Source organism: Euwallacea fornicatus, chromosome 34 (assembly GCF_040115645.1).
Source record: "Euwallacea fornicatus isolate EFF26 chromosome 34, ASM4011564v1, whole genome shotgun sequence".
NCBI classification, from domain to species: domain Eukaryota; kingdom Metazoa; phylum Arthropoda; class Insecta; order Coleoptera; family Curculionidae; genus Euwallacea; species Euwallacea fornicatus.
In genome coordinates this window covers 1,370,605-1,384,168 of record NC_089574.1, presented here as the reverse complement: position 1 = coordinate 1,384,168, position 13,564 = coordinate 1,370,605, and the positions used below count along the sequence as shown (strand labels likewise).

General features: G+C 33.5%; 2 protein-coding genes and 1 long non-coding RNA gene across 10 annotated transcripts in view; 1 reads left to right on the top strand and 2 right to left on the bottom strand.

Annotated features, from left to right (window-relative positions):
• Positions 1-2,804: 2,804 nt before the first annotated feature.
• LOC136348671 (uncharacterized) lies at positions 2,805-6,414 on the bottom strand. Its single transcript, XR_010733704.1, has 4 exons — positions 6,151-6,414; positions 3,746-3,974; positions 2,970-3,674; positions 2,805-2,909 (listed from the first exon to the last, which is right to left on the bottom strand). It is a non-coding gene; the product is annotated as an uncharacterized lncRNA (long non-coding RNA).
• Positions 6,415-6,901: 487 nt separating this feature from the next.
• On the top strand, positions 6,902-9,529 carry LOC136348669 (UBX domain-containing protein 1). 2 transcript variants are annotated; one of them, XM_066299692.1, is made up of 7 exons: positions 6,902-7,018; positions 7,075-7,160; positions 7,221-7,525; positions 8,134-8,327; positions 8,636-8,879; positions 8,942-9,106; positions 9,390-9,529. In XM_066299692.1, the coding sequence occupies exons 2-7, from the start codon at positions 7,108-7,110 to the stop codon at positions 9,428-9,430; spliced, it is 1,002 nt and encodes a 333-aa protein (XP_066155789.1). In that variant the 5' UTR covers positions 6,902-7,018; positions 7,075-7,107; the 3' UTR covers positions 9,431-9,529. The 2 variants fall into 2 exon arrangements, with proteins under 2 accessions (XP_066155789.1, XP_066155788.1); XM_066299691.1 differs by having other exon boundaries at positions 6,986-7,160.
• A 307-nt stretch (positions 9,530-9,836) lies between these two features.
• centrocortin (cerebellar degeneration-related protein 2-like) overlaps positions 9,837-13,564 on the bottom strand; it is a 72,603-nt gene continuing 68,875 nt past the window's right edge. For all 7 annotated transcript variants that reach the window (XM_066299677.1, XM_066299679.1, XM_066299673.1 and 4 more), the window contains one exon: positions 9,837-12,259. In XM_066299677.1, the coding sequence (XP_066155774.1) occupies positions 11,066-12,259 (1,194 nt within the window). In that variant the 3' untranslated portion in view covers positions 9,837-11,065. The remainder of the gene's footprint in view (positions 12,260-13,564) is intronic.

Genomic DNA, 13,564 nt, shown 5'->3' with positions numbered 1-13,564 from the left:
GCAATGGTTTTTTCGCTGGTCGCCCACCAAATAATCCATTTCCCACTAATCTTCTTCTTATGGTTTTGGAACTGATATGAGCTAGGCCCGTTTCCTCTAAATGTGATTTTATATGAGTGGATGATAGAAATAGATTTTTTCGACACATTCGAATTATCCATTTATCAGTTCTTTTCGTAGTTTTCCTTGTGCGTCCCGAATTTTTTACAACTGCTTCACTTCCTATTTTTCTGAATTTGTAAATAAATAAGACACAATTGACTTATGAACTTTATACCGCTCAATGACAATTTTCCTGATCTCTAATGGGATTGTTTTACCTCGACCCATAATGGAAATCGTCGATTTAATTTAGAATATAAAACGTCTTTAAACACACAAGTGTGTAAATCAAGTGAAACTTTAAAATTCCAAGAGTTGCTATATTTTTATCTCCTATTGAAAAAATATGTTTTGATAGTTTCTTATAGGAATTGTTGCTGTTTCATTTGGATGCATTTTAAACATCGACGGTTGTGGAAGATAAATAATATAAAAACGTATGTTGGGTTTAGCCGAATTTAAAATTTTTAAAAGTTGCTATAATTATGACCACTACTGTATTTTTTTTAATACAGGATGCATCATTTGATGAAAACATGTCCTGGCTATAGAACTTTTTATGACACAAAACTCAATGGATTCTTCAGATTTTAAAGCCAGAAGCATTTTCTTGCTACGACGTGGAATCTCTAGCTACTTAATTATTGAAGATTTATTGATTGGGCATGAAAATTTCGGAGATCCTGTAGGTATACTCGGTACGTCGACGTTAGAATGTCCTCTATAATCACCATTATGAATCAATTATAATTATTATTGACAAGCACTATCGTCTGATAAGTTTTATTGATGGTCTCTGTGTAATGGCCATACATGTATATGGATGTAGTTAGTTCACATTAGATATGTAATTTTCGTATGAACACTTAAATTATACTTCAGTCAATATCTGCCATATGTGAACTGCCCACGAATCTGCTCCCAAGCTTCATTTTAGTTTGGAAAGTATCGCTTGTTTCGTACGTACGCCTTGCTCTCCTGCTTGGAGAAACCTTTTTTTCCATTTAATTTTAAATCATGCACTTTCAGCGCATTCATTCCAAAAGCAGCCTTTTTCTTTCTTGTACGACAATACGAAAAAAAAACTCAATCAATAATATTTTCACGGACAAAAACTCACCTTACGGAGTCAAAACCCTAAATACCACAGTCCTGTTTATAAAAAATTAAAAAATTATAAAATATTATAAAATTATAAAATATTATTAAAAAAAAATTGAATGGAAGGCATCGTCATCGAAGTAATGAGATATTTTTGACTACATTCTCCATATACATATGTATAATATGAGAGATGATATGCGCAATAATGATATTACTGCTTTTTAAAAATTTTGTAAGTACCACAGTACTATCTTTTACCTCGCGCCCTGGTTTGCTAGCTGGGTTTTACTGCGACTTGTATGTTATGTATATTCATACCTCAAATTGAATAATTGTTCTAACAATGAGACCAAAAAACGCCTAAATATGTATTGAAGATTTTAATTACCATCTATTTTGGTTTCCTTTACGAAAATCGAACTTTTCCATTGTATTGATCATTGGTAAATGCACCTTATTTTTAGCCATTATAAACATTTACAAAAAAAGGCTTTGGCCATTTTAACGGTGGCACAAGGGATGTTAACCGTTATTTTTGTAACAAGTATTGAAATGGATACATTCTCATACAAGCCTGCCTATAAAAACTAAGAACGAAATTCTTGATGGCATAAACTTAGTTTCAGAAAAATGATAAAAATGCATTTTTAATTTAGCATTGAAGTAAAATAGTTATTGATTTTCGATATTGAAGGAAAAGTAATTTTACTTTTTTCGGTTCACTTCTCCAATATTGGCTGCACCTTGCCACACTCACACATAAATAACTAGAAGAAATACTTATCTTACATGCAACTTCACAAGGTGTTTCAGAATTGTACGACACTATTTGAAGCATGTATTCTCTAGTATAAATCAAAGAATATAAGCTCGTGCCCTATCTCGATTGGTAGCGAAGTTACAGAATGTTAATAAAGATTAGGCACTTATTTTATTGTGCTTAACCTGCTGCAGAAAAAGCTCTCAAATTTTATGTATTAAATAATAGCTGCTGCTTAATGCGAGAGTGGATTGCCTCCAACTACTATACTGGGTAGTATATTTTCTAAGGTCTTGGATTCATGGACTTCGCAGTATTCGGTCGCATGAATATATAATTTGGCTAACATGAACGATCAGGCAACCGTCTAATACAGTTACGTGAATATTTATGTAGATAATGATCATGATCATTTATTTTTTTCCGAGGTATACTTTGTGTGTTATTTACTTCATCATGGTCACGTTCAGTAACACGGTAATTTACTTACACTCATTTAACTAAACACAAAAACGCATTCTAATTGATACCATCCTTAATAATGTATTGTCACTTTTAACATTTATTAAGCTAATAAGTTCGTAATTCCCCATATGGCGTGAGCAAAAACCATAATGTTTATTATTGGAGTTTCTTTTCGAGTAATTAAAAAAATGTGTTAAAGCCAATAATGAGACGTATTAAAATTAAAAAAAAAAATCGAAAATACATCATAGGAAAGTCGGTCTACTCACCTACAGGAAACGATAGCACCTGTACTGTTAAGGAGGTCATTTCAGCCCTTTCTGGAAATAAGAAACAGACATGTAGCGGCATAAAAATTTGGAAAGTCACCATACATATCATAGGTTTTATAGTGGCGGTGGGCTATTTCTTGGTACATGATACCCAAAAATGTGTCCCAAATTCTGATTTCAAAATCAGTATCGAATTGGTTCGAGAACTATGGAGGAAAGTTTAAAATGCATTTATTTCTCTGCAATATGATAAAACATAAATATACTTTTAAACTGCATATGACTTCGCCTCGGCTCTATCCCTCTGGGTTGCCATTTTAAATATAACCAGAAACCCTGAACATGCATTTATTGAGCGACTTCAGATGACATCTGCATAAATCGACACATCGATATAAAAATAATAGCGTGATACTTCATCTGAAACACCTCTATTATTCGATCTGAACAATATGAACTGAACACCATTCTTTGGTTATAATCCACAGACACTTCTGGCTGACGACGCACGTAATTGTGATTTTCTCGTCCTAAAATATATAAGAAAATTTTTGAAATTTATGTGTCCAGCAAGGAAAACAAAAGCTGCCTGTTATGAGGAACGCCATACCGAAAACATTTCGTTTCTAGCTTATTTACAAATGTTCCAGTTGAGAAAACATTTTGAAATGTTAGAAATAAACTTAAAAACATAAACACCATCATGGAGTTATGTTAATAGTTTGTATGAGAATTAATATGCAAATCTGAAATGGCAATTAAACCCCCATTGCTGTCCTCCGCCGTTACAACATACCGTAATTGTGTATAAGGTGTTTTCCCAAATAGAATTAAAAAAAAATAGATTGAAAAGGAAACGTCTTTTAAATTAAACCATAAACCTATCTTATACCGATCTTTTACTACCTTCTCCCCATCCTGTGCGTGGGACCATCCAACTGCGTTTCTCCACTCGGCGCCCCCCAACCCCCCTGCAAGACCCAGACGTTTACGTCTTATCGCACTCTCCCCTGTTAAGCGGACACTTAAAGTAATAATTTACCATTAGACAGCAGGAGACTTTGTCCTATTTAGCCTTGAGGGAGAAACCCATCTCGTAGCATCAACAGCATAGTACTACAACCTCCACTTTAACCATAAAATTAGTAGTTTTGAGTGTAGCAACGTATCTCTCGAGTCTTTGAATCAAAAAGGCATCCGGTCATCTCACTTGTTAGTTTATTCGGTTTTACCAGCATCTTTAAAGTCGCAGTGATACGCAGCTGAATCATCTAAGAAACGATATCGGTACGAAACCATAGAAAAAAACTTTACAGCCTCCTTTTGTGGAGATCATAGGTCGTACCATAAAGAACAATCAATGCGCAACACGAAATAACATTCTATGTATTTGAATTTTAACATTTCTGCTTATGGGAGGTACAGGTAATTATATGAAACAAATTTGAAGAAAATTAGAAAACAAAGTTTGGTAAAGCCGTCCTTAAACCCTTAACTGGATAATTACATGTATTTTGATGCGTCGTTGATTAGACAATAACTGGAGTCTTCAGAGTGAGGGAAATAAGTAGAGGAAGTCATATTAACAAGTTGTTTTGATAATAGATGAATTTTATTAAAGGTTCTGGAACCAGTAATCTCTTGTGTTTTCTACAACAAGTCTGCCTTCAAACAATTGCTCAAAAATATCCCCTTTTGACAAGAGAGCGAAAAATATTATATTTATATTTAATTATATATTTGTATTATAATTATAAATTATTAAACTTTTTTATACCATGCACAGCAAGTATATCACATCAAATCAGGGGAATAGGAAATAAATCCAATATCAGAACAATTTTTATAATAGAAAATATACTGCGTTTAAAACACATTAAGCCAAAACCAAAAAATGAAAATAAATTCATAAAAAAATGTCACATATAAATTTCATTGCTAATGTGAGGAATTTGACATTGGCGAATAGACTAGAGATTACGGTATATCTGAACTTAATACAAAGAGTTGCATCTATAGGAAGATTCTAAAAACAGATTTTTTGATAATGCATAATATTTTTTTTGTAACAATTTGAAATCCCTTTATTTTTCAAAAGTTCACTCAGTCTATTAAAAACTATTTGTCCTGGAAGGACACCTACTTGTGTATTTTCCATCGTTTCAACTAATACAAGATTTTTCTCTTTAAATTTCGGGAAAATTCGCTTACAGAATTCCAGTGTGATTTTAAAAAATGTGAAATTTTGATCTCTTCTTTTACAACCTCTTAGCGCTTTGCAATTGCCTCGCAGTAAGATTCAGAAAGTTCCAATATGAACTCGCTTTAAAGCACTTGAAATGGCCAACACAACAGCAAATAGCACCTTACCAAGCACTCAAGTAGGTATCTGGCATTTTATCCAGAAAAAAAAACAGTTCCTATCAAATCATTTACTAAAAGAAACAACGTTTCAATAACTTCTGTTTCGAATATGCCGGATATATTTTTTTGAAGCTCGCCACCCCTCAGATTTTTAGAAGAATTTACTAAAGTTGAAAATGCCGAGACATATTGACTTTAGATTGGAGGGGTAAGATGAAGAATGGAAAATGTCCTTACCCCCGGTGAACAATATCGCAGGGAAGGCAACCCCGTCGTTTTTTTAAATAAGGAATATAGGTCAAATAAGATATCATTTAAAAATATTCAAATTTCCTAATCAACCGCGCTAAAGTTTTAGATTTTTTTATATAGAAAGTCCTCTTTCTTGCAAGATCTTCATTTGGTAATTTCGCGGAATGACCCATTTTCTGACCTAAATTTAAATTAAAAAAAAATGTTGACACGGTTGATTAGATAATTTGAAAAGGTTTAAAATGATGCGTCACTTGACTCATGCCCTATATTAAAATAAAAACGAAGGGACTGCCTTCCCTGCGATATCATCAATCGTAGATGAGAACTTCTTTTAGTCACCGTTTTCTAAAGTTAACTGCACTTCGCGAGGGGGGCCCCCACATGGTGCATTTAACACTAAAACATGTACCCTTCGAAAACAAAATCTGCGTGTCTCAGCAATTTCTAATATTTTGATCTTAGTTCAAAACAAGTTGGGTGCAAAGTTTCCAATGTTACGCGCTGTATTTGTGTACTTATGTACATATGTACACACCATGTATACAGTTTTTGCATAGAGTCAATCCCACCGGAACATCTTTTTCTATGTATGCTTCCCGAAAAGAACTAAACGTGTGATAATTTGACTCTAAAAGTACAAGAAACCATTACATAACACAAACCAAAATAAAATAATTTTTGGTTGATTTGTGTACATAGATGGGTCCGCCATATTGTTTGCGTGCCCCATTTACCACTGTTTTAAAATTTTATTTATAAACTGCAATTTTAATATGCTGCATTAAATTGAATTTATTTTCCAGTTAATTTAAAAAATACAATGTTTACCTCTATTTCAAGCCCACCGCTGGATTAAAGCTCACCGCCTTTGCACAGGCCCTACACAAATTAATATGTTGTTTTCATACCTCAAATCCGAATGGATTATTATCGTTTAGTTTAACTTTGGGCACTGTTTAAATATTACGTAAGTAATTGTTGATGGACACATTCCAAACACGAAATATTCGTGCAAAAATATAATTACAGATTAATGGGGATTACCCGGGCCCGAACTGCAACTACCGCTTGGCTGCTGGGTTTCCTACCAAACTACATAGGGCTGTTCTTGACAATCGATGTCCTTAACTCGATTGATATGTAACAGGCAATACTTCGAAACGGAATGAGGTTGGAGTTCCGGGATTCATCCGGGATGAAGAAACATCTGGAATTTGAACTGGTTTTCATTGGATATAAAAAACAAATAATTACTAATCAGATGTTGCAAATGTGATATCCGATATGAAGGACCGTAAAAGTGCACTTAATAAAATGCTTTTTATATGAAATGGGCAAAGTGGCAATATTTGCCTAATCGATATTAAAAATATGCATAAATTTATGTTAAAAAAAAGATATGCTTATAAATAAACAAGCAAAAAGAGCAGAAAAATAAATTGATAGAAATTATACTATCTAATTCAAATATTTGAAATACCCGCGCTTTAATAATAACACGCACCACATTTGCGATGTTTTTAAACTGATAAGTATACGTCAAAGTTGACAGTGGCGCCACTGTCAACGGTAAAGAAAAAGGAAATATCCCTCAAACTTGACAATTAATAAAAATATTTTAATGTTTTGTTCAGTTTCATTCAACTGATTTGGCTGGTTTTCGACAGAATACAGATAATAGCAGAGCAACTAGAAGGTACATTACCATCCTTGTTTTTAATTCTCACAAAATTTTGTTTGAATTTGAAATAGCCAGTCATCAATAGTACTCAAACTTAACCGGCAATGTCGAGCGTAATAGGTACCCTAATTGATATGGGTTTTCCTCAACGGAAAGTGTAAGTTCATTTCCACGTGAGTAATGTTATAAATCTCTTACTTTTTCCGTGACTTTACAGAGAATTGGCAGTGCAAAAGACTGGAAGTCAAAATGTCCAAATTGTTATGGAATGGATGCTCTCTCATGAAGCCGAGTTGGATTCATTGGTCCCATCTGAAAGCGAAAATGTACCTTCAATACAAGAGAACAGTGCGACCTCCAGTACGACAAATAGTTCTTCCCTGGATCCTGCCATTGTTACAGCGGAAGGTTCTGGTCTAGAGTCATCTATCGCACCACCAGTCTCCAAGTCAATAAAATGTGATGACTGTGGAAAATTGTTTAAAACTAATGATGAAGTAGAATTTCATGCTTCAAAAACGGGTAAGTTTGTTAGAAGGTAGTATCTTAAATACTTAAGACTTGGGTACTTAATCAGAGACTTCAGCCAGTTAATTTTAACATCAGTTTAATTTCCATAGAAACTAAGAATCTGACCAACAAGGATGTATTTCTTATGCCAATGTTAGTATGGAAATCAGCTTGCAGTTAAATGTTGGCATTATGTCTCACAAAACCCATATTAATAATTTAGCTGTAGGGGTCAAATTATAAATAACCAACACTTAGGCTATATTTCAATGTTATGGCAGAAATTATTCTGCAGTCTGCAATTTGGTGTCATATCCAAAAGAAAATAAAATGCTGTGGGTATTAAAGAGTGCTTTCAATTAAATAATTTGTTAGATGGGCATTTGCCAATTTGAATTTAACAATATATTTTAAAAACATGTTTATTACTATGAAATTGTAAGTTTTTTTTTACCAAAATGGCTTACTTAGGATGGGTGAGAATAAAAGTTTCTTTGTGAATTTTCAAAATGTTTTCAGCTGCATGAATAAGTTTTGTATTTATCATTATAGTTATTAAGAAGTAGATGCTAATAGTAATATTTCAAGAACAATGTATAACAGGTAATATGTTATTTTAGGCCATGATAATTATTCAGAATCTACTGAAGAGAAGACACCACTTACTGAAGAAGAGAAGAAAGAACAATTAGCAAAAATAGAAGCTAAACTCAAGCAGCGTCGTATGGAACGGGAGCTCAGGGAAAAGGAAGAAGCTCGGTTGAGGGAGAAAAACAGGATAAAATCAGGAAAAGATATGCTGGAAGCTAAAAAAGTTAGTCTATTTTATGAAGAGTATATTCAGAAATGATTTGACTTTGGGGTAACAGAAATTTTTGAAATTATCAAGTTGTCTAAAGTTTGCAAATAACATGGATACAACTAAAATTCATTTATTCAAAATATAAACAGTAGTACGGAAATGGGTTAGTTATCTATTACAAAATCCTTTAACTCTGAAGGGCATAGAAACAGAAAACTTTACATGCAGGTAGATAAATAAATCTTGATAGGTCACAAAAAATCATTTATGCTGATTCAAAGAAGCCTTATAATGTTGTAAATATTAACATTTTATTTCAGAAACATGAAGAATTGGAAATGAAGAAAATAGTTGAACAACGAAGGCGAGAAAAAGAGGACGAACGAAAAGCTAGGCAGAGGGTTAAAGAGCAAATTGAAGCCGACAAACTAGCGAGAAAAGCGAAGTTTGGCGGTGCCCCTGCACAAGAACAATCAGTTCCCGAAAAACTCCCTCCGGCCCCCGTGGAAAAGAAACCTCCTACTAACTATAGTGAAGTTAAGCTACAAATCAGGCTAATTGATGGTATTATGATGGGAAAAAGTAATATTTTAAGATTATTAACATTTGTTTTTGCTTAATTTCAGGCAGAACATTGGTGCAAAATTTTGGAGCCAAAGAGCCATTGTCGGCCGTAAGACTTTATGTAGACATGAATAGAACTGAAGGAGAAGGTCCATTTAAGCTGATGACTAGCTTTCCTAAAAAAATTTTTACATCTGAAGATTATGACAAACCATTAGACACCTTAGGTAAGGGTAATTGATTTATTCTTAGTTATGTGTTACTCATTCTCAAGTACAGAAAAGTAAAATTAACTAAGTCGCAAAGTACCATTTCATACAAAACACTCACTCACTTCATACACACTTTTTTTCTCTACTTTCTACAAAAGAAATAACATGAACAAAATTTTAATGTTGTTTTCACGCAGTGTATTTCGAACACCGTTTATTTTTGTATCAAAGGTCATTAGTCATTATATTTCGTCCTCAGACATCATTTGTAGAAGACTATATTAAGTGTTTGTTTTAGGTTTGGCTCCTGCTGCTACATTAATTGTATCAAAGTCGTAAAAATAAACCGGATTTATGTATTTTTAAATGAGATATGCACTTACACCTATACGTGTTTCTTTAAATAAATCATACCATTAAAAAATAATTTTTGTAAAATTTGTGTATATATAACTGAAACCTGAAAAGGAAAATAAAAACCGAAAACACGTCACAATATTAAATTTCCAAAATTTTCTCCTATGTTGTAAACCTATATTTGGTTATCTTGTGGTTTAGCAACCCTCCCGCGCTCGAAAATATACTGTTGTGGGTTTACCTATGGGGGGCATTGTCCAGCAAATTTGGTTGAATCTGAAAGATTCTAAACGATTTGAAAGTAAGATTGTGAGTTTAGTGCCACTTCATGTGCCTGAAAATTCAGCAAAAACTAATCGACAAAACAGATTGAAATAAAACATTAAAACACGAATCGAATAATTTAATCACAAACATGTCCCTACTTACTATTTCATACAAAACGTTTAAATATCATCAGACTAAATATACGGAATACGCTTATAATACAATATTGTAGCTTAACCGAATTACATTTTTCTGGGTCAAAAAGCGAAATTTGTATTTAAATTTTCACCGAGTGAAAGTAGCTTAAGTCTAGCGGGCTTTTAATTATTTGGTGACAGATACTTACATGCTTAGAGAAAAGAACGAATTCTGACAAGTTGAAAGCGGAAAATTTAAGCTCATTTGATCTAATTTTTAACGCAGAAAAAGATACAAATTTAAAACTGACCGAACAAAATTAAAATTAAATGGCAACACCGTACACACACAAATTTGGCTTATGTTATTACCCAGCTATATTCGTGATCAAACTTGGTGATTGGCACATGTGACTCATACATCTAAAAACGAAATATATCTAACACAACGTAATAGACAACATACAACAAAATTCCCAAATTTACCAAAATAATACAAGAAATATATACAGCCACTCAACTTATCTTTATAATGTGGATGTATGTAAATCAATGGTTAATTGTATAGTGTGGTCTTAAACCCAATAAATCTATATATACCTAACTCAATATTCCATAGAGGAACATACATCAGTGAATAATTATCGAGAACTTAGACGCCAAGTTGTGTTTAAGTTCTTCGGAAATCCATAACAGGAATAATGTAAAGATTTGTCAGTGATTTTACTAAAATAGCTTTTTCATAAACCCATGGACAAAATTATCGGATCACTAAAAGTATGCCATCATTATGATGCCGAATGACTTATAAACCTAATGTCCAACTTAATTGATTTTCTTATTTAATAATAATTTAATTTAATTGTAACCACTTTAAGAAGTTCATAATCTTATATTTTTGGCAAAAGTTTACGGAAAATACGGTTTTCTTCCAGAGCATCCTTAGAAACACAAGAAATATTATCAGAAACTATTTCATGCTTTTTGAAGTAGCTAAATTTCGTATTTTTTCTTAACCCATCAATTCATATTACTGACTCAACGCGACCGAACTGTATGATTAATGACTGAAACAGGAACAGCTGTATCAAACACATGTCCACTACGTAAAATAGGTTCACAAGAAAATATGTTTAGAAGTTTTTTAGCATCAAAGTTGTGGCATAGTTTAGTGATGCGTTAAGAGTTTACTAAAATGATTTAAATCAGTGTTTTATTTGCCCCTGCGGTGTTTATACAACTCCTGTTTCTTTGAATCCGATTTCCTTAGAACCTCAGCATAAGTCATGTCCAACTTCTTTAATTTGTGCAAATCTTGCGAAGCAGAACTGGGTTTAAACTCAAAACAGCTTTTTCCACTGCCTTGACTGGGTGTAGGTGAAGAAAGATTTCTGTCGTTGCTCGACCAAAATTGCAGAGTATTGCCGTTCCAGACGTTTTCAATTCCACATGGATTATTTCTAGATTCTTTTTTCTTTCTTCCGGAATTGGGTCTACTCGCATAGGTAATCTTGGGGCTGCCTATTATGTGAGTCACCGGAGAGTCTGATCTTTCAGAGTATTTGTTTTTGCGTTTTGAAGAAGAGCGTTTCCGTACTTCCATGGACAAATATTCCAGGGGTTGACGTACCAACGGCGTAAGTACGCATTCTAGCTTGTTACCATCAGTCGTAGAAGGTTCCACCTCAAGAATCTGCTGATTTTGTGACTGCACTATATTTTCAACAATAGTAGTTGTCTCGTTTTGAATGGACATTTCCGACATTGTCGAAGACATAATGCTCTGCGAATCCTCGTCGATTAACTCCAACAGCTGCTGACTCATAGGAGCGACTGCTGGTTCTGTGGTTAGGACTTTAGTGCTGTCGTCCAATAATGGAAGTTCTTCGCCCTCAGCTTTATTTTCAGCTGCCTTTTTCAAGACTTTAAAAATGTCTTTGAACAAATCTCTATAATCAGGCCTGTCTCTGAATCTCGTGTCTAAAGGACAGGCATCATCATAAATGCTAAACTTACAGTTTTCACCGTCACTGATTGTGCACAAATACTTTCCTCGTTCTTCTGTTTGCGTACTTTTATTACTGGTTTCATCAGCAAAACCAGACGAGCTGGTTTCAGCCTCTGAAAAGTCCGTGGGTGTGGAAAACGCTTTCCTCACTTTCTTATGTTGCTTGCCCCTTAAACTACCCCCGTGATCGCTTTCCTCGTCAGTGTCTTTAGTACTAAGAGCAAATTCTCCGGACATTTGCATTTCTTCTTGAGATGAAGAACATTGATCCGATTTAGTTGATTTTGCCCGGCTTCCTTGATGTGCCTTTTCAAGAGCCTCGAATTTTTCAACTAAGATTTGATAGGGATTTTCGCCTTCTCGTCTTGTTATGGGGGATGATTGGTTTTCGCCTTGGTCCTGTAAAAAGAGGAAAATGAAGATATTACTGATGTATTAGAAATGAGAAGTTAATGGTTTATCTGGTTAGATCTAAGCGTTTGATTAAATAAGCGACTGTGCAGAAGTCTGGGATGAAAAATACGATAAGTGGAATGTTATAAGTGACCCTTAATGGGAACTTAATCACGAACACGTTCCCGCGCGGTTTTTTTTTCAAATTTAACAGTTAAAAATAAGTGATGGATAATCTTCATTTTGGGGGAGATTTTGAGTCGCCTTAGAATATGCAGGAGCATAAGTAAAATGTATTTTTTGAGTTCAGTGTTTAAGAAAAAAATGGGTGACGCAAACTCAGATGCCTTTATTGGTTATCATTTCTATATTGCATTTGAAGAAAATTATAGCTTCGGCTTTTTTACACAGATTTTACTCAGGACTTTGTTAAGAAAGATTTTTTAATAATATAAGATTTCTAATAATATATAATATTTTTTGAAATGCCTCATAGCGGAGAGCACTACGCTTAATATACAGGGTGCCGCTCTTTATTTCTTAAGCTGTTCCTTATTATTACCTATTAAATTATTTTTCTAATTTTGACAAATGCTAAAATGACATTGACAAGGAAAGTGACAGTTTTCTTAATCAAAATAGCTCACTAAACGTGTTTCATGTCAAAACTGAAATACTGGCTACGTCAACTGCGTAATGCAAACTTTTGCTTTAAATATGAGTATGTATAACTTTAAAATATAAATAAATATTTAAATGCGGTTTGTGTGGAATTCAAGTGGTAAATTTGAAAAGTGCTATGGAGCTATATAACTATAGATTATAATATGACATTTTTTACATTTTAAGGCCTTATATTCACAAAACGGTTTTATACTTTTATAATATATTACATAATGAAGTGTACATGTGATTTTCCGCGGAATATGGTATCTATCTAGTCTTCATACAGACCGGCAAAAATGCCAAATCTCTTCTTATATTTGGCATGTTATAGCTTTAGACCAAGAAAACCTTTATGTCTATTAGCAAAATACGAAGAACATTTATTACTAATACACAGGGAGTTTTGTTGTATCTTCCGAAACGTAAGAGTTTCTAACAATATGAATTCATACTTTCGGTGAGTTTAACGTTCGAGGATAGTAACACAGCGAGGAGCTAAGGCTATAAAATTTTCCAAAACCGGACTAATAATGCAATTTCTGTTAACATACCCTCTCCATCTTTAATCGACCATACTATGCAGAATACTTCGAAAGTATACAGCACAAACTTAATTAGGTATTTCTTGGGTTGAAAGAAAAAAAA

Excerpts from the sequence above, each read along its gene's own strand:
- LOC136348669 (XM_066299692.1), top strand. The coding sequence starts at position 7,108 with ATGTCGAGCGTAATAGGTACCCTAATTGATATGGGTTTTCCTCAACGG. Across the intron at positions 7,526-8,133 it reads ATTTCATGCTTCAAAAACGG|GCCATGATAATTATTCAGAA; the intron begins GTAAGTTTGTTA and ends ATGTTATTTTAG. Across the intron at positions 8,880-8,941 it reads ACAAATCAGGCTAATTGATG|GCAGAACATTGGTGCAAAAT; the intron begins GTATTATGATGG and ends GCTTAATTTCAG.